The 19,433-nt window shown below is 41.0% G+C and overlaps 2 protein-coding genes across 3 annotated transcripts in view; both read left to right on the top strand.

Annotated features, from left to right (window-relative positions):
• The first annotated feature begins 223 nt into the window (after window positions 1-223).
• dhh (desert hedgehog signaling molecule) lies at window positions 224-5,508 on the top strand. Of its 2 annotated transcripts, none has more exons than XM_078254998.1 (4): window positions 224-488; window positions 844-1,280; window positions 3,791-4,052; window positions 4,177-5,508. In XM_078254998.1, the coding sequence occupies exons 2-4, from the start codon at window positions 972-974 to the stop codon at window positions 4,986-4,988; spliced, it is 1,383 nt and encodes a 460-aa protein (XP_078111124.1). In that variant the 5' UTR covers window positions 224-488; window positions 844-971; the 3' UTR covers window positions 4,989-5,508. The 2 variants fall into 2 exon arrangements, with proteins under 2 accessions (XP_078111124.1, XP_078111125.1); XM_078254999.1 differs by lacking the exon at window positions 224-488 and adding an exon at window positions 505-752.
• Window positions 5,509-9,255: 3,747 nt separating this feature from the next.
• Window positions 9,256-19,433, top strand: part of kmt2d (lysine (K)-specific methyltransferase 2D) — a 36,565-nt gene continuing 26,387 nt past the window's right edge. The window contains exons 1-20 of the mRNA XM_078253869.1: window positions 9,256-9,872; window positions 12,535-12,608; window positions 12,790-12,901; window positions 13,017-13,219; window positions 13,387-13,496; window positions 13,603-13,765; window positions 14,512-14,680; window positions 14,799-14,913; window positions 15,118-15,296; window positions 15,407-15,708; window positions 16,046-16,165; window positions 16,275-17,077; window positions 17,224-17,340; window positions 17,483-17,596; window positions 17,729-17,833; window positions 17,925-18,106; window positions 18,378-18,542; window positions 18,744-18,853; window positions 19,003-19,047; window positions 19,156-19,341. Coding sequence (XP_078109995.1) covers window positions 12,569-12,608; window positions 12,790-12,901; window positions 13,017-13,219; window positions 13,387-13,496; window positions 13,603-13,765; window positions 14,512-14,680; window positions 14,799-14,913; window positions 15,118-15,296; window positions 15,407-15,708; window positions 16,046-16,165; window positions 16,275-17,077; window positions 17,224-17,340; window positions 17,483-17,596; window positions 17,729-17,833; window positions 17,925-18,106; window positions 18,378-18,542; window positions 18,744-18,853; window positions 19,003-19,047; window positions 19,156-19,341 — 3,340 coding nt within the window. The 5' untranslated portion in view covers window positions 9,256-9,872; window positions 12,535-12,568. The remainder of the gene's footprint in view (window positions 9,873-12,534; window positions 12,609-12,789; window positions 12,902-13,016; window positions 13,220-13,386; window positions 13,497-13,602; window positions 13,766-14,511; window positions 14,681-14,798; window positions 14,914-15,117; window positions 15,297-15,406; window positions 15,709-16,045; window positions 16,166-16,274; window positions 17,078-17,223; window positions 17,341-17,482; window positions 17,597-17,728; window positions 17,834-17,924; window positions 18,107-18,377; window positions 18,543-18,743; window positions 18,854-19,002; window positions 19,048-19,155; window positions 19,342-19,433) is intronic.

Below are 19,433 nucleotides of genomic sequence, written 5' to 3'. Positions count from 1 at the left end.
GTATAATTAATTTAACTTTGCAGTTTGATGTGAAAAAAGTTTCCAAAAATATCTTTAACAAACTTTAAATATTTAATGGGGTGGGTGGGGGGGGTCATTGTGTTAACAAAAGAGGCTAATCATATGTCCTTTGTAAGGTTGAATTGGAGGCGTGTGCTGTTGCAGTGGGAGCGCGCAGAGGAAGGGAGGGCAATCTTGTCCGGACGCTAATAAGACCCAATGGCTGGTGCAAGGTGGCCAGGAGCTCTGAAACGCGACAGAAGACGGTGGACGGAGGAGAGAAGAAGAAAAAAAAATCTCAGGAGAGACATTTCTGGATGGACAGAGAGGATGAGAGCGCCACGGGAGCGTCCATAGGAATTGCAGGGAGCCGTGGGGCTTTTGGTGTGCGTCAGTTTGTGTGTCTCGTCAAAGGAACTGCATGGAGAGAGGGAGAGAGAGAGAGCGAGAGAGAGAGAGAGAGAGAGAGAGAGAGAGAGAGAGAAGCGGTAAGTGACTAGAAACACACGAAAAACACCTGCGTCGAGACAGGTACCTGCGAGGGACATGTGAAGATGACTTTCAGCTCACAAGAGGCTTAGAAGCAGCTGATAGTTGGCGATATATTTTAACAGAAACCATAAAGATCTAGTGTTTCTTTTTATTTTTAATAACTGCCAAAGTTCAGAAATTTTAGATTTCAGCCAATCAGATCATTTATTTGGCTATAATTTTTGCTCAGAATAATCATTAGAACAGTACAAACTGACTTGGTATTATGGACCTCTTTTTAAATCAAGAGTGAATACAGTAAAAAGAAGTTCATACATGTCCCAACAATTGTTTTTGTCATATCATCCTCAGCTCTAACACCACATGATTTGGAATGGACCACGATTTGACCCTCATTCACATGCTATCACACACCTGGAACTGGGGTATCACTATAGGCACTGTGAGCCACTGACTCCCCGGAGCCCCAACCCTCCTCAATGAAGCAGTCCTGGTGGGCCCGCCTGGCACAGCTCGGCCTGCTTGCTGTGTGGACCTGCATATGGCTGGTCCAGGGATGTGGACCGGGCCCTGGGCACGGCATCCGCTCCAGGCCCAGGAAACTCACAGCCATGCACTACAAGCAGTTTTTCCCCAACTTCTCAGAAAACAACCTTGGTGCCAGCGGGAGAGCAGAGGGCAAGATCACACGCAACTCTGAGCAGTTCAATGAACTTGTGTGCAACTACAACTCAGACATTGTCTTCAAGGATGAGGAGAACACCAACGCAGACCGCTTCATGACCAAGGTGAGACTGCTGTGTTGCGGTTAATCCAGTTCAATCATCTTAGACTTTTAAGGATGTTGTTGAGTGGGATGATACACTGGATCACTTGTTTCCACTAACCCCAGTGATACCTGGTGACAGTGACAGTACATACACACAAAGAGAAAGGCAACAGTTTATAGTTCATACCTTGCCACCCAGGCACCTTCAAATAAAATAATTCATTGTTTGCCATACCTGCCCTTGCCAGGCTCCTTACACACAATCAAATGTTCAACACAGAGTGTGTAAGTTTTAACCAAACTTCCACTCCCTTTCCTTGAGATAAGAAGATCAGGATGTAATTCAACACTACCCCTTAAGAGAGGCCTTCCCCTTCAGGAACACTTCCTTTTAATCTTTAACCAAAGTCTTTGTTATTGGAAATCAAACTATTTCTATGACAGGTTCTCAGTGGCACTTACATTCCTTAATGTTTACTGGGGATAGGTATCCAAATTCAAATCCCATGCCTCGAAAAGACAATCGTGGCCTAGAGAATTTAAGATCAGTGCAGCTTTTTAACCAAACAATTTGAACGCCATACTGCTGAATATGACCACAGTGTTTCTTGACACTCGGATGTCGCCCTGCTCTGGATGCTGCGGTTTTCTGTGATTGTTTAGGTTATGAATCTGTGTTCCTTCCCCTCCCTGAGTGATTGTAGTGATGAAAATCTGCACTCGTATATGTGTGCCCTGCTGATGCCCAGTTTGAGTTTGTGTGTGTGTGTGTGTGTGTGTGTGTGTGTGTGTGTGTGTGTGTGTGTGTGTATGTGTGTGCCCTCTTTTGCCCAGATGTGAAAGATGCTCTTTGTGCGTCATTTGGAGACTCGGAGGGGTCGCCTATACAAAATTCCCGCCTGCTGAAGTAATGGCACCGTTGGAAAAGCAACTATTGTAGTTCTGACAATGAGACGCCTCTCTTCAATGGCATTGCGAGAAAAATGTGCCCAGTTTGCTTTTTGTCCCTCTCGCTTTCTCACTCTTGCTGTCACATTCCCAAGTCCATGCCCATACATTCTTCCCCTCTGCCCTCTCTCTTTACACCCAACCTCAGCCCTCCGCTACACTGCTTTCTTCTCACCCAACTTTTTCTCCCTCCATCTCTCTCGCTCACACCCTCGTCACTTTCTGCCCTCGTCTCATTCTGTCAGTCTTTTTTTTTATATTTAGTTTAGCAAGATATGTTTTATTTAATCATTTATAGGCCACAAGACCGGCAACATCACAAGTCACAAGATAATTTGCGCCCAGGAGATGATAATGAGTGTATCACCTCGGTTGCTGACATCGTCATTTTTCAAGCCTGCTATTTTGTGACAATGCTGACACAGTCCGTAACATTTGCCACGGGGGTGTTAAGAGTCACTGTGCACATTTCTGATCAAATGTCTCGGGTGAAACCGAGAAAACTCATGCCTGGAACAATCTGGGAAAGGCAGAGAATGGCCTTGATTATTCTGTCACCCTGTCGAAAAGGCCAAGGAATGTGCCAAACTGGCTACAGTAGCTTTGCTCTTGTACTCTGATTGTTAGACCAAGTTTGCGATGGCCTTTAGCAGAGCAGAGGAGGAATTATGTGATGATGCCAGCAGACAACAAACAATCATAACCTGGGAGTCAGAGACGGTGTTGAAATACTAAAATCAGTCTGTGCACTGAGGTGTACAGTAGGCTTACATACTGTACATACTTCTTGTACACTTAGGCTGTGCCTAAGTGTACATAAATGATTACAAGTTGAGTGGTGTTCAGACAAGCCTCTCACTGTTCATGGCACATAATGCAAACAGAGTGACTAAAAATATAATCACTGTCTTTAAAATGAACTGAGAATCCTTGTATGTATTCTTTTATGTACTCTTATATCCAAAGATCCAATAGAAAACTTGCAGTATAAAACACAAAACAACAATCCAACACTCACCAACATATACAATGCATTTTAAAAAGGCAAAATAATAAGAGGGATTACAAAAAAACAAAAAAGAAACATACATTAATATTGATACGTTATTGATAATGATTATGAGTTAATCTTTTGGAATCCATTGTTGATTCTATCTTGCTTTCAATAACTTTGAGCAAACAAAATCATATATATTTTATTATTTAGGAACTAAGTATATTATACTGTATATATACATATTTGCTATTGAAGTAAATGTCAACCTGAATGTTTTGTACATTATGTTATGCTATTAGAAAAAAGAAATGCATGAAATATTGATATTATGTTATTTTTTATACTCTTGGCGTGATAATAACATTTGGTTCAAAAGAACTGTGGCTAAGATATGTACTGGGTGGGAAATCTTACAGGTACACAAACTATGTAATGGAGACACTAAATTACCTTAAACATATCCTTGGCATATCTGTACAGCAATTTCTTGTTACTAATCAACCAAGATATGTGCAGATACCAATATATTTGTGATAAAACAGTTCTAAAATTAACACCTCCCTTCTGTCTCATTCTGTTCCTAGCGCTGTAAGGACTGTTTGAACAGGTTAGCTATCGCAGTGATGAACCAGTGGCCAGGGGTACACTTACGTGTGACAGAGGCCTGGGATGAGGACGGCCACCACCCTCCCGGCTCTCTGCACTATGAAGGCCGGGCCGTGGATATAACCACTGACGATAGAGAAACAGAGAAATATGGTCTTCTAGCCCAGCTGGCTGTGGAGGCTGGCTTTGACTGGGTCCACTACGAGTCCAAATATCACATCCACTGCTCAGTAAAAGCTGGTAAGTTTAAGGAGGGAGCTAATGCAGTTTACCGTGTCAAATTACAGCACCTAAACGTTTAAGACAAAAAAGGACCACAGTCTGTGTTTAGTCATCTTGGCTTTTTCTGCCGATCTTCCTGCAGATCACTCCGTTGCAGTGGAAAAAGGTGGCTGTTTCCCAGGCTGGGCCCGGGTGACTGTTGCTGGAGGGGTGCAGAAGAGCCTTTCGTCTCTTGTTCCCGGGGACAGAGTCATGGCCCTGTCTGGGACAGGCCAAGTCGTGTTGAGCCAAGTCCTCTTGTTTCTGCACCAGGACCAAGAAAGCTGGTCTGCCTTTCTGTCTCTGGAGACAGAAGATGGCCAGAGATTGGCCCTTACCCCACATCACTTGGTCTTTTTAGCCCCACATTGCAGACTCGCCAGCAGTGAGTATCAGGCTCAGTTTGCTAGCAGAGCCAAAACAGGAGACTGTGTTCTCGTCTATACAGCAGAGGGTCAAGTACGTCCATCGCGAATCATCTCAGTTTCAGTAGAGGAGAGTGTGGGAGTGTATGCGCCCTTGACAGAAGCTGGAACTGTGTTTGTTGATGGAGTGCTGGCATCCAGCTATGCTCTGGTGGAGGACCACAGACTTGCACACTGGGCATTTGGACCTGTACGACTCCTCTCCTCATTCAAACAGCTACTTTGGGGGGACTGGGAGACAACAAAAGAACAGCAGAACACAGACAGTGAAACAGCTTGCACTAAGAGTCCATTTCATTGTAGCACTTTGGCCGCAAAAGACAAAGCAGGTTTATATGTGAGTAATGGCACTCTGAACAAACAAGACAATCTAAGTGAATCTCTTAGGACGGAAATGAAAGAGAAGCAGACATCAGATGTGCACTGGTATGCTCGATTACTGTACAGTTTTGGAGGTATCTTTTTAGACTCCAACTCATTTCATCCTTGAAAGCCTAAAACTTTAGAGTCCGTACATTTCGCCTTGTTCGATGTTACAACATTGATACATTTACACTAACACTTCCTGTTCATTACTTCAAAAAATGTAAATTACTGGAATGGCTTTCCTTATTTTTTCACCATTGTTTGCATCATAATCTATCATAATGATATACATGCTAATACTTTTGTGATATTTTGAAAGAGATTGAGTTTGATGAGAGAAATTATCTGAGCAGGTTAATGTAAGAAATGGTCATGCCAAAATGACTGTATCATAGTCTATTTGTACATCATGTTATTTCTTTTAATTATTTCAGTTATGTGTGTAAAAAATACATTATTCTAATGGGATAGGAATGAATTTTCCCCACAACAATAGAATCTTTATTTTTATACTTTCTGAATCATAATATATAAATGTTTCATTTTATTATAATAATTCCACTACATGTATTGTATGTCCTCACATGTTGTCGTAAAACAAATTAAAATGTCATTCTAGTAAGCAACACTTTGCTTTTTCTTCAGCTCTGGAGTACATTTTGTTTGTTGATTTGTCTTTTGCTTGTTTAGCAAAACTGAGTTGCTTTGTGTGAAAAACCTGAGACATAAGCAAAAATATAATTTCTGGGCTTGTAGTAGGGCATCGTAGTAGAGCATTATGTATGTTACAGTGTTCAAGAACTCTGTGGAAATATATTCCAACAGATTGACAGGTTAATGAAAAGCCCAGACGTACTTAATATTCCCCACACTGCCACCACCTTAACTTTATCACAGACTAGCTATTTCAAGGGAGTTATCAGGTCTCTAAAAATCTTAAAGGAGCCCGTTTTATTAATATCCACTGATTAATCTGGGTCACAATTACTATAACTGTTGGTTGCGTAGTACCGTTAATTGTTTATACAATTGTCTATTTTCTTGCATCCCATCTATGTCTACCATTCTGCACTATACATTTTGGCAGTTTTCCAGTTACTAGTAAACATTTAGTTTAATTATTTTCTCATTTAAAAAGGTTACTTTTCAAAAGGTTCATAATGTTTAAGGGCATATATTGACAGTAGTACAAGGTTATACACCCCCTTGTGGAGGAACTGATATGAAGCCTGTGAGTTTTATTTAATATCATTTCTTACCCTTGTATAACTAATCTAGATAAGACTGTAATTCAACAAACCTTGATTTATTTTGTACTATTTAGTTTATTTGTAACCATTTATGTAATGAGATATCATTAATTTGCCATTTTATAGCACTGACAATATAGAAAATATTTGACTGGAGTACTCAACACTGTTATCAGAACTATGAACTCAAAGCAGATAGGATATTAAGAAAACAAACCACAAACTGCATGCTATAAAAAAATTGCTTTTTCCCAGTGCTCTATAATATATATATACACACAGTGCTGCTCCAGGATCCAGGATACTATGCATCCTGATAAAGTTCCCTTGGCCTTTGGAATTAAAATAGACCCACATCATCACATACCCTTCACCATACCTAGAGATTGGCATGGTTTTATTTCAGTTAGTCTAATAGCTAACTGAGATAAGATCCATATCAATGCAAATCAAACCAAGGGAACTTTACCAGGATGCATAGTATCCTGGATCCATGAAATAACTGGCCTTTAAAAATAAAAATCTGCCTTCCTCTATGGGAATTTAACATAAGGGTATGTATAATTATGGCCCCTGTATTTTAAGGAAGAACATTTATTTATTTACAATACATTATTCATTCACAAAAAAAATTGTGTGTCCTTAAAAGACTGGATTTTTCCTCATTTTTTTAATTAAGGCATTAAGATCAATTTCCAAAAGATGATTTTTTTATTCCTCTTTTTAGTCAACTTTAGCATGGGTATGAATACTTATGAGCAGCACTGTATATATATATATATATATATATATATATATATATATATATATATATATATATATATAATAAACTGTAACAGAGGACCCAAACTGTATTCTCTTCTTCTTATGTTATGTTGTAAACATCTGTGGAGGTATTCTAGGGGATTATCCTTGAGATACAGGAGGCAGATGGGAAAGCACCAGCTCTGCTGACTGGCCAATAGGAAGAGCCTAGTGTCCTAATACCACCCACTATGTACATCCATCAACCAATCAGTTACTGTCTTCCAACCGGTCTCAGCCCCCCAAAATCTAATCCAATCTTGCTAAAGCTGAATGGGGAGTTAACTAATCCTGTCAGTGGGACCAGTAATAACCTATTTTCAAAAATAAAACCTGCAAAACCCCCATTCAGGCAATGAGAAGCACACATTTTCTGATCAAAATATACCGGCCAGTGTCATCACGCTTAAATAATTATGACTTTTTTTTAATAATAATATAATGAGAAATTAAAGTGAAAGATGCATCAGTGGAGATGTGGCATGGGTTTGTAATAAATGTGAAAAATAATTGAGTCCCACAGAAAATCTTACCAAACATAGAATTGTCTTCCCACATTGGGTTTTTCCTGTATCACAGACAATAGAAGTTCTGACTCCATATACGTTTGAAACCTAGACCTTGAGTGGCAATTAACTTTTTATCAGCTGATTTTTTCAGTCAGTTTAACACCTCAGAATCTGTTTAATTCCAATTACCAATTTAAAAAAAAACATATGATTTAAGTCAATATGAAACTACTTTTATTCTATACTAGCATTTAAAGGGTGCTGCTAAGTCAAACAGTCATGATTCTAAAAAGCAGTCTTTGATTTTCTCTTCTGGTTTCATTATAACTACTGTCTACTATTTTAAGTTTTGTGAACGCAAAGCTCATGATAATTTCGAGAATAATTATTGGACTCTTTGCCACCATCATGTGAAAATTGAGGCTTTAAACTAGATTATTTGAGTGTGTTTTTCTCTTCAGCAGTCTCATCTGAGCCCTCTGGATGTCTCTGCACATACAGTATGCATTACCAGAGAGGTTTCACAGTGCAGGGTCAGCTGCAGATCACCAGCCTGCAGCAGGTGCTTGTTCACTGCTTACAAAGCACACAATGTATTGTCAGGCATTCGTGTGTGAACACTAACTTTAACTGTACATTTGAAACATTTAGCAGATGCTCTTCTCTACAGTTACTTATATAAATGTTGAGTTATAGCCCAAGTAAGCTACTTACTACAGTTTTTTGCTCCAGGGCATGACAGAAGATAGCTGATGTGGATTAAACCTGTGACCTCAATGGAACAGACTGTTACCCAACCTAATTTTGTGTAAATTCATCCAAGCTTTACTGTGTGTACTGCCTTAGGTTTTTTTGTTCACAGTGTGGCCCTTTAAAGGGTGGCACAAGGAGGTTGGTGTCTTGCTTTAAGAACTATAGCATTAACAAGAACTGAACAAAATACTTTATTTTCACCAAAAAAGAAAGAAAGAAAAAAAGCTTTAAAAGCATGCATCGGAGGACTTCCAGTACTTCAAAAGTTGCTATAGTATTAGGATCTTAACATGCCATTTGTCAGCAGTAGTTAAACTAACATTTAAGAATTGAGAACAACTTTTTTTTAACCTATCACCCATGCCCATAGATATAAAACATGCCACTGTGATTTTCTAACAGTGATAAGGCAACCTAATGATAAAGAAGGCCCAATTATTGATAATTTAAAAATGGAAACTTTCCAAAGTCTGTTTAGTTTAGATTATGGCAGTTTCAAGTACTTACTCTTCCCAATCGCTATCAGTCACTCCAGCCAAAAAAGCGCAATGCATAGCAGTATGTAGTAACAGTGTGTACAGTAACACAGGCAGAATAATAAATCAACCACGATGAGTGCACGCAGTACACATTTGTAATGTTAATTACACACAAAAAAGCCTAATCGAACTCAATTAAATTGCGGCTAATCAATTATCAAAACAAATGCATTCATCCGCAGGCATGTCAAAGTAGCTTTGGTTCTACAATCATAACAATCTAATGAAAAATGGCTTCCCAGGATCCGAAAATCTAATGACCTTATCTAATAGCCACCATATTTTAGTGGTCCGCGCTCTCCATATTAAAATCGTGTGCTATAAATGATGCTAAATCATCCTCACGCAGAGTTGTCCATTGCTACACTAAAGCTGTACGGTACACGTCTTGCTGTTATCTAGTAATAAAACAATTCTTCATCGTTATATTGCATCAATTAATTTTTTGACGTAGTTGTTATTAGCTAGCACTGCTAGCCACTTGGCAGAACAGCCGTGTGCAGACGCAACGCAGTTTAGCGAAGTGAAGCGATGCTAGTGACCCATACAGGGTACCCATGCAAAGTTGAGCTGCAAATGTAGGTAGATGAATGTTTGCAGTGGACTTAAACTAAAAGAAAAAATACATTTACTGTCGTTTCAACAAAGTTTGGGGCTGTAGTTTTCGGATGTACAATTTTGTGCAAACTTGCAGTAGCTTTAACGACCTCGCGAGCAAGATTCCAGAACAGAGCAGAAGCTAGCTAACGTTACTGTTGTGGAGCTAAATCCACAAGAAGCAAGGAGCCATATAGCTGGATAGTTTCGGGATTTAGCTACAGCATTAGGCTGGTGAGCCTTTTTCGGGACTAGTTAAAGACTTGTGTCTGTGCTAAGCTAGCTAATAGTTCCCCGGCAGTATACGACCACTCGACACAAAGCTCAACTCGCTGGTTGGCTAGCTAACCATAGCATTATCCACCAAGTTAAGAAGCTAGCTAGCACCACCGCACAGCCTGCCTTCCGCCGTGGTGCACTTCCCCCACTCTCCCTCCAGCCGGCTAGCCGCAGCGTTAGTCCGGTACATAAAATGAAGCGACCATCAGCATTTTGGGAAGCTGTGTGGCTGTTTGGATTTTGCTGATGTATGAGGAGACGATATTGTTTTTGTGAGGTGAGCTGTTTTTATTATGGCCTCTTTGAACTTCTTGCAACAGACGTAGCTACCTAAAGACACATCAACCCTGACCTTAGACCGGGTAATGTTAGCGCTGCTATCGGTAACATTTAGCTGTTAGCTTCGACCAAATGGGGCTGCCTACTTGCTGGAGGACTAGCATTATTACCTGGGTGCTAACTTTAGATTGAAATATGTGTTACGTTGGCTGTGTCCGAGGTGTGATCCAAAGAGTAGCCGGTTGAAACTTTCGAAGTGCATGTGCCTGTGAATGATATTGGGTATATTTCTCGTAGTTTTGCCTCTTCGGGACACTTTGTTGCTACGTCACCATTGGTAGTTGTTAGCTTTTTCTGTTTCAGCCTGTCGCCAGTGACACGGACATGGCTATTTGCTGGTCAGAACCAACCCTCTGAAGTCCGTGTTTACATTGAGGAATAGTGCTTAGCTTAGCAATTAATCAACTATAAAATCTCAGTAGCTTTTACCGTGACACTGCAACAAAGAGCAGCTTATATAGGCTAGCATTACAAAATAAGAACAAATACGTTAACCGTGGAAGTTAATTTGTAGCGTTAACAATTTTAACGTTAACTTAGCCATCATGTCATCACTTTTGCTCTGGACATTTTCAACTTCATTTTAAAGACAAAGCCTATTTAGTATCCTCATTAACTGTTATATAGCACCAGTTAGGTTTTGTAAGACTTGGATTTAACGTTAGTTTGTTGTCTAGAAGAGAGTGCGTTTCCAGTGTTGCTGCCACCAAATACGTTTGTTACGAAGATTTAACATCAACACTTCATAGAGAAATTCATTTTGTCCATCAGCTCAGTTCTGTCGTTTTAATAGGCCGCCAATAGACGGGGCAATATTGTGTAAGTTAGGTTAATAGTGCAGGTATGTTGCATTTTATTTTGGGAGTTTTAGCTGTAACGTTAAAGTACTAACTAGGCAGGCATTCAAAACACTAATTTCGACAAAGATGCATATACATTGTAATTGGTTTGCGTTCTGATCTTAATTTGTGATTCATTCTGCTCCTGTGGGTTAAAACACTAGAAAATCGCACCCGTCCTAATTTGCGCGTGTGTGTGATAACGTTAGCTCAAAGGAGGATTTTCTGAGTATGATGATGGCACAGATTTTGTTTTGCAACTGAAGAAACACTGCGAGACTCTGAGCTGGATCTATAAGTCAAAGCCACCGTCACATGTATTGTCTTTTGAGCCCATTAGATCAGCAGATAACGTTACAGCATCGCATCACGGACGGTTTTGTCGTGTCTATTGTGTTCTGACATTTTGAGATTTACGATTATATTAACCAACATTGGTGAGGCTGTGATATACCATAACGTTAAGTAAAATATACCATACGAATCGAAGCAGATCGACTCCTTTTTGTCGTCTGTTAATGGCCTTTAAACGTTAAACGCATGATTTCTTTCTATTAGCTGTGTGGATGAATAACATGGTGAGCCCGTCCAGTCCTGCATTGTTTGTTGTAGAGTATTTTTGTTAATGGCGTGAATGTCACAGCGGAACTATGATGCGAGCGACAAAGGTTCTGCACGAAAGGATCTTCGCTGCAACAGGAAGTTCTACATACGGAAGTTGTGTTTTCTTTGTGTATCCCGATTTATGGTTGTTTTATTTGGGAAAACACCATTTTAGTTTTATCATTTTGTGCTTTTTCACGCAGCAGTTTCACCGGTTTGGATTATGCATTGCTGGGTAAATGATAACTTGAATTGTTAGTGTTTTCCGATCGATGTAACCCTCGCGCTATTTTCATGAGTTTGCGAGGAAGCGCGATTGCATTAGTGCTAACGTTGGTGAAATTAACACACGGAAATCCTCTAAAGTGAGGACATTACAGCCATATTTAATTTCTTGCATTGTCGGTAGTAAGTCTTGTGCAAGTCTGTGTATGTGAAAAGTCCTTTTGGGCGGATAGGGAGGCTCGTGTGTAGTTTTGTAGCAGAAGATGCATTTTGGGAATTACTTTTTTTATCATGTTAAACATGTTGGCTAATGAAAATGGCATTTTCTATTTTGGTAATTAGGGCCCACTTAGCTGTTCGTTTTCCATGGGAGGAAAACTTAAATCTTATGCATTTAGTATTTTTTTCATGTCATTATCAGATCTATTTTCGCCATTCATTACGCAGTAGCATAGCAATTTATCAGATACAATTCCTAAGGTTGTTTGCATACTGTTATTTAAATTTTTTATTTGATGATTAAAAAAGAACCAGGTATAACACTTCACAGCCGTAATACACAGGCAGACATTACAACAACAACACTAGTAAAACACATGTCATGCCACAATATAAAACGGCACAACAATCAAGACAACAAGTGCAGACAATACAATCAACATATAATAGCAGGCGGCTTGGCAGCTATGTAAACATGCTTCTTTCTTTCTTTCTTGGTCATAACAGGTAAAAAAAATTCATACTGAGAATGATTCAAGGTACTTTGTAACCTTTTATTTCAGGCCACATTAAACATGCTCAGTGAAACACTCAGTTTCAGATTTGTGGGCAGACTATTTCACTGTACTGCTGCACTGCAGTTTTACTGATTACTTAACTATTACTTCTGATTAACATTTACATGTTGAATCTGCTTATGTTTTTAAATCACAGATCTCTGTCAAGGAGGTCAAAATCAGTACGGGGGATGGACGAGCAGAAATCAAACTGCGAAGAAAATGACTCAGGTAATTTGTTCTTGTAAATGTAAAGTGTTCTGCAGGAAGATAAATAATATCACAATGTGCCTTTGCAATTTTTAATTTGTAAACATAATGTATTAGAGGTGATTATAGCAGGTAAATTAATATGATGGATTTGGTGAAAGCCATTTATTCCCATTGTTTTCTTTTTTTTTTTATTCTCTAGCTGATGACAATGCCCCTTCAAAGCAACTTGTCTCCTCTGAGGAAGAGTCCAAAGCCCTTTCTGCTGCTGAGGACGTGTCTGGTGCTACTGCAGCCTCGTCCAGCACTCCTTTGTAAGTTATTCTTCCGATCATGAATTATATTGTGCACACTGTTGTGGTCCTTATCCCAAGAAGCTGCTCATTGTATGGATTGTTGTTTTGAACAATTTCGTTTGTGACTGCACAGAGAGAGCGTTCAAGCTTGTGCGCTTTGTAACTGTGTGGAGCGGAGCCTGCATGGACAGCGGGAACTGAGACACTTTGGGCCATCTTCTGAGCGGCCGACCCTCAAGCCATCAGCTTCACAACTGCCACAGCCTGGAAATGATGACCTGTCTTCCATTGGATTTTCCAATTCCCCCTGTCTGGCATCACTCTTTGAGGACTCAGGTTGAACTCAAAATATTATGCTATTATATTTTGTTTGTGTACAGTAAATACTTGCTTTTATAAATTAATTATATTATAGGTTCCATCCCTTTAGAAATATAGCACACAGATGTAGAATTGAAGTTTGGTAAGACATTTTTACTGATGCTGTGCTTTATATTAAACAGGGGGATGTTTGGTTCATTACTGGTGTGCGGTGTGGTCGGAGGGAGTAAAGCGGATGGAAAATGAGGAGCTGGAGAACGTGGATAAGGCCGTTATCTCAGGGACACAGCGGGTAAGTGCACTGTCCATAGACTTGGATCAGATGGCATTGAGTAAGAAAAAAGGGATTAACAGGCTTCCTTCACAAAATCTTACTTGTTACCATTGGTTTGTTCCAGCTTTGCGAATACTGCAAAAGGCTGGGCGCCACCATTCGATGCCATGCTGAGGGCTGCTCACGGTTCTACCACTTCCCCTGCTCGGCAGCCAGTGGATCCTTCCAGTCCATGAAGCAGTTGGTCCTCCTCTGTCCAGAGCACATAGACAAGGCAGAAGAGTTGGGTAAGACAACCAGACATCTTTGTCAAAATTGTGATGTCATTACTTAAGGCATGCTCACAGTAAGGCTTGCACTATGCACACAGAAAACTTGTGTGCTCTGTACTAATTTTTTACATGTTTATGCTCTTTGTTGTCATAAAATGTCAACTCCCTGCATAGCTTGATATGTATATGCCACTATAGCGATGAGGACTGGTGGGTTAAATCAGCCGTCCTATACACAGAGTATGCCAGGCAGACACACAGCTGACAACCTCACAGGTGCATGTGGTGCAGACAGACTTAGACCTACAGTCCACAGACATTGAAGAGTTGTTTCGTTTGCACGGACCTGCAAAAGGAAAGGAAAGTGGCTTCTCTCTCTCTCATCTATATCTATCTATCTATCTATCTATCTATCTATCTATCTATCTATCTATCTATCTATCTATCTATCTATCTATCTATCTATCTATCTATATATATATATATATATATATATATATATATATATATATATATATATATATATATATATATATATATATATATTGAGTTCTACAGAGAAGGGAGACTGGTGTTGGTCACGGTTTGGAATGAAAGGGAGAAAACAGGACAGAGTAACACTGCGGATATCGTTAATATACTGTTTTTTTTTAAACAACGTAGTTAAGGTGGCAGGCGTGTCTTGCTTAGGCGGCCACCTAAGCTGTGAAGTGCTGTGGGAAACCCTGATGTACATATATAATTTATTTGTTTTACAGCAGGTGAGGAGGCTTGGTGTGCAGTGTGTGACTCAGCGGGGGAGCTCATAGACTTGCTGTTCTGTACGGGTTGTGGCCAACATTATCATGCGGCCTGTCTGGAGATTGGCGCCACGCCCATTCAGCGGGCAGGATGGCAGTGCCCGGAGTGTAAAGTGTGCCAGACTTGCAGGTGAGTCAAAGTGCACCCTATACTAGTGAATCAAATGTAGTGCCTGACCTTTGTCCAACTTTACCTATGCTTTATTTCCAATTTTTAAGAGTAACGTCTTTATTCTTTATTTTCTTAGACAACCAGGAGAAGACTCCAAGATGTTAGTATGCGATGCCTGTGATAAGGGCTACCATACCTTCTGTCTCCAGCCACCCATGGATTCTCTTCCCTCTGACCCATGGAAATGCAGAGTAAGTCACGTTTGTCTTTCACCTCAGTACAAAGAGATGCCCTTACCCCAGAAACTTATTGTGAGAGCAAGTTCACCTACTTTTAAGAAACCGAATATTCCTGTCAGAAAAAGTTTTCAGTTATGATATTTAAAAGAGAGCTTTTTCATGTGCTTCTTTGTTCATTTGGTTTACATTTAACACCCATTATCCGTATTTTGTCAGAGGTGTCGTGTATGTACAGAGTGTGGTGTCCGTGGACTGGTGCTTCCAGGTTCGGCCCAGTGGTTTGACAACTACACCGTGTGTGAGGGCTGCCAGCGTCATCGCAGCTCTATGTGTGGCGTGTGCAGCAAAGCTGCCAACCCATCTGTCCCTCTGCAGTGCTGCAGCATATGCCACAGGTTAGTTTGACGGAGAAGTGCAATAGCAATTCTTTTGAGGTAGCTATCATATGTGGGATTGTTACTCCATTGTCATAACATACTTCTTGATGATCTCTTTATTGTCTTAGGTGTGTGCACAGTGAGTGTGCTTTACCGGGGGAGCTTCCAGAAACCAAGTGCATTTGCAGACTTTGCAAGGAGGTTCAGCAGCAGCCTGTCACTCAACCATACATAGCAGAGATACAAACGAGACAGGCGTCTGAGGAGACTGAAGGACACATGGATTTGATGGAGATGACAATCCAAACAGATGCACACATGGTGACAGAAGCGCAAACAGATTTATCAGAGGTGACACCAGGACAGAAAAGCACATCAGAGATGGGTCAGGCTGAGGCCACGACTGACAAAGAGACACTCATGGACTTGGGTAAGTCTGAGTCGGACAAAACATAATACAAAGCTTGCGAGACATGCCAGTCGTGTTTTATTGGACTAGTAAAATAATGCAACTTGTTAATGTTGACTGGACCTTGGCCCATTAAAAAAACACCTCTTTCTCTATCTTGGTTCTAAATGTAGCACTTGAAGTCGATCAGCATATTTGATGAAGTTGATGTACTTGCATGATTCTTGCAATTTTTGGTTTGTATCCACATGGTTGAATGCACTTATTGTAAGTGCTTTGGATAAGATGTCCGCTAAATAAATGTAATGTCATTTATGTCTGAGATGTGCCTTTGAAAGTGAACTACTTTTGACTTTAGGGTTAGAGTCTGCAGTTGTTGAGACAACAGACGTTGGAGAGAAAATCATGGAGGACGAGCTGCAGGTAGCAACAGAAAGATTGACTTCTGAGGCGCCAGCTGCTCCACTTGAGTCCACAGGTAACTTGGAACTCATTTTAGACATATTTTTATGATGGTGTGCCGTAACTAATGATATATTTATAAATGTTTACACTAATAACCACACATTCCTTAATCTTATATGTAGACTGTGCAACAAAAGAACAGAGAGCCTCTTGTCTACCTGTTGATGAAGAGAAAGCAGAAGAGGCAGTCACCCAGGTTACTCAAGCAACCCCTTCCCAGGACCACACAGCGGAGACACAGTCTGACAACCCTGAAGCAGAACCAACACCGGTGTCACAGCAGGGCCCTGAAAATATGGAGGAGGAGAAGCAGGAGGCCACTCCCTCAGTGGAACAAGAAGTATCACCAGAGCCATTGAACAATGGCTCTGGTGGCACAGAACTATTCAGTAAGGATCCACAGAAGTTACCAGCTTCTCCTCCCTCTGTGGACAAAACGGAGCATTTGCCCTTGGATAATCGGCAGGAAAGAAGTTCATGCCAGGACCCCCAGTCTCCTTCTCCTCTTTCTTTATCTGTAGACACACAAGAGGCCCTCTCTTCTATGGAAATGGAGGGGAGGTTACTACCTCACTCTGAGGAGGAGGAGGATGATGATGATGAAGAAGAGTATGATGAGCAAATGAAAGGAGGCCTTAATGAGGACATAAAGCAGGAACTGCAGGAGCAAGAGGTTAAGCGGGTATTACTGCTGGACGAGATGTCCAATATGAGCCATGGAGATGAGAGCAGCAGTGGCTTTCTGGGCTCTCCAGGAGAAGCAGATCCTCAGCTCTCCATGGAGTTTGGCCTTGTACCTGCTGGCCGCTCACACACCGATAACCTGCTCACTGAGACTGATGACTCGCTTCCCTTTGAACCCTTCAGAAGCGACAGAGAGAAGGCAAAACGCAGAGGATCCCCAGGCCGCTCACGGGTCAAACAGGTGAAGTCACCATGTACAAGTTGGTCTATGTTTATGAAGTGAATTTTGCTTGAACAGCTGACATTTTGTTTTTGACTCTTGTTGTTTTTAAGATGTCATTGTCACAACGCAACTTGACATTTAAATGGTTTTTCCTTGGCTTGTAGGGGCGAAGCAATAGTTTTCCTGGGAAGCGTAGACCTCGAGGGGGTGGTGGTGGAGGGAGAGGTCGTGGTGGGAGGTCACGCCTCAAAGCCATGGCCTCCTGCATTGATGCTTTCTTGGTGAGCTGTACTTTACCCCCCATACAGATGTTCTTTGATATTCTTTCACTTTTGTAATGTAGTCATAATTACTCTTTATAATTTGTCATTTCGTGACCTATTTTGGCACAATGTTTGTAACTGTTTATCCCCTTGTTCACAGTTAAGCATGGCCACAGACACTGGACTAAGTAAGGAGGAAGAAGATGAGGAAGATGACACCATGCAGAACACAGTAGTTCTTTTCTCAAACACCGATAAATTTGTCCTCCTCCAGGTACAGCTCTAGTTGTAGTTTGACATTTTGAATTACTTTGGGGTACAACCACAGTTTTCACCTTCAAATGCAACACAAATACTCTGTTTCCTCTCTTATTTTTTTCCTCTCACTTTCTCTTCTTTGTTTTAGGATATGTGTGTTGTGTGCGGCAGTTTTGGAAAGGGTGCGGAGGGGCAGTTGTTGGCTTGTGCTCAGTGCGCCCAGTGTTACCATCCTTACTGTGTGAACAGCAAAGTAAGCACAGTGTTATCCTTTTTGATATATTTTTTTATTCATCACTGTATTTTTTTAAATTTAGATAGACTAAACCTGATATCTTTTGTAGATCACCAAGACGATGCTCCGTAAGGGCTGGCGCTGTTTGGAATGTATTGTGTGTGAGATGTGTGGAAAGGCTTCGGACCCCTCCCGTCTGCTGCTCTGTGATGACTGTGATGTCAGCTATCACACCTACTGCTTGGACCCACCCCTGCACAACGTTCCCAAGGGTGGATGGAAGTGCAAATGGTAAAGAAAATGTAAACTAAGAGCACAGTACTTCATTCAGCCTTGTAGCTTTGAATGGGGTCAAATGGAAATGAATACATGTCAGTTTGCATATTATGTAAAACACTCATGCCTCAGGTCTGCATTAGCAACTCAGAAGCCCATCCCTCTGCAACTTGCTTCTGTGGCAACGGAACATTTTTTGCACCACTCAAATTGGCATCTGTATTTTTTTTAAATCTTGCATATTAGCTGTATATTTGTTACAGAGTGCTTCACTGCTTCTGTGCAGGTGTGTGTGCTGTGTGCAGTGTGGTTCTAACTCCCCGGGTTTCCACTGTGAGTGGCAGAACAACTACACCCACTGTGGCCCCTGTGCCAGCCTGGTCACTTGTCCAGTATGCAGAGAGAACTTCATGGAGGAGGAGCTGCTGCTGCAGTGTCAGTACTGCGATCGGTAGGTGCTGCTCATTAGAACTGTACATGCACACACCAGACGCAGAAACTGAGGTATTCATGAGACTGTAGCTAATGAAGACGAGCGGGGAATGGGTTCTTCATGTATTTTTCATTTCATGAATTATTCCATAACATCTTTGATTTGCGCTGTGATTTGTTATAAGTATGTGTATCAGTGTATTTCTGTGCGCCTGTGCAGATGGGTCCATGCTGTCTGTGAGAGTCTGTACACAGAGGATGAGGTGGAACAAGCTTCCGATGAAGGCTTTGCATGCACATCCTGCACTGCATATGTTCCAAAACCTGTGGGTAAGTCCCAGAATGACACTATTTTAAAACTGACGACACAGAAGACTATGGTTTAAAAAAAAAACTAAAAAAACACAGTATATTCTCATATTTACTGATGAAATGATTTTCTTTTGCTTTCGCTACCTGCTTTTTGGCTTTGTTCACAGTAGTAGAGTCAGCCATTATGGCTTCAATAAAGATCAAAGAGCCAGGTTAGTGGATTTTTGCTTTTTCATGTTTGTTATGACAAGCACATTACGCATGGTCATCTTTGGTTTTTGTTCTGTAAGTCATTCATATTTGCAAATGTCACTTTGCAGAACCCCAGTTCTACCGGTTGGAGGGTGTGTGGCTGACGGAGTCGGGTATGTCCCTGCTTCGCAGCATCTCTATGTCTCCCCTGCACAAGAGACGGCAGCGTCGCTCCCGTCTTGGCACTCTGTGTTGTGAAGGAGGTCCTGATGGAATGGATCTGAGGGAGGTCGAAGAAGGGGAGGATGGAAAAGGTTTGCACACTTTCTGCTTATCCAGTGGTGTATTCACAATTTTCTGGGGTGTCTTGCTCCTCTTTAATGTAAGACTTTGTGCAAATTCAATG

Source organism: Sander vitreus, chromosome 7 (assembly GCF_031162955.1).
Source record: "Sander vitreus isolate 19-12246 chromosome 7, sanVit1, whole genome shotgun sequence".
In the NCBI taxonomy this organism is placed as follows: Eukaryota; Metazoa; Chordata; class Actinopteri; order Perciformes; family Percidae; genus Sander; species Sander vitreus.
The sequence above is the reverse complement of the archived record's forward strand: the minus strand, read 5'-3'. Positions and strand labels throughout refer to the sequence as shown.

Excerpts from the sequence above, each read along its gene's own strand:
- dhh (XM_078254998.1), top strand. The coding sequence starts at position 972 with ATGAAGCAGTCCTGGTGGGCCCGCCTGGCACAGCTCGGCCTGCTTGCT. Across the intron at positions 1,281-3,790 it reads CAGACCGCTTCATGACCAAG|CGCTGTAAGGACTGTTTGAA; the intron begins GTGAGACTGCTG and ends TTCTGTTCCTAG. Across the intron at positions 4,053-4,176 it reads CCACTGCTCAGTAAAAGCTG|ATCACTCCGTTGCAGTGGAA; the intron begins GTAAGTTTAAGG and ends ATCTTCCTGCAG.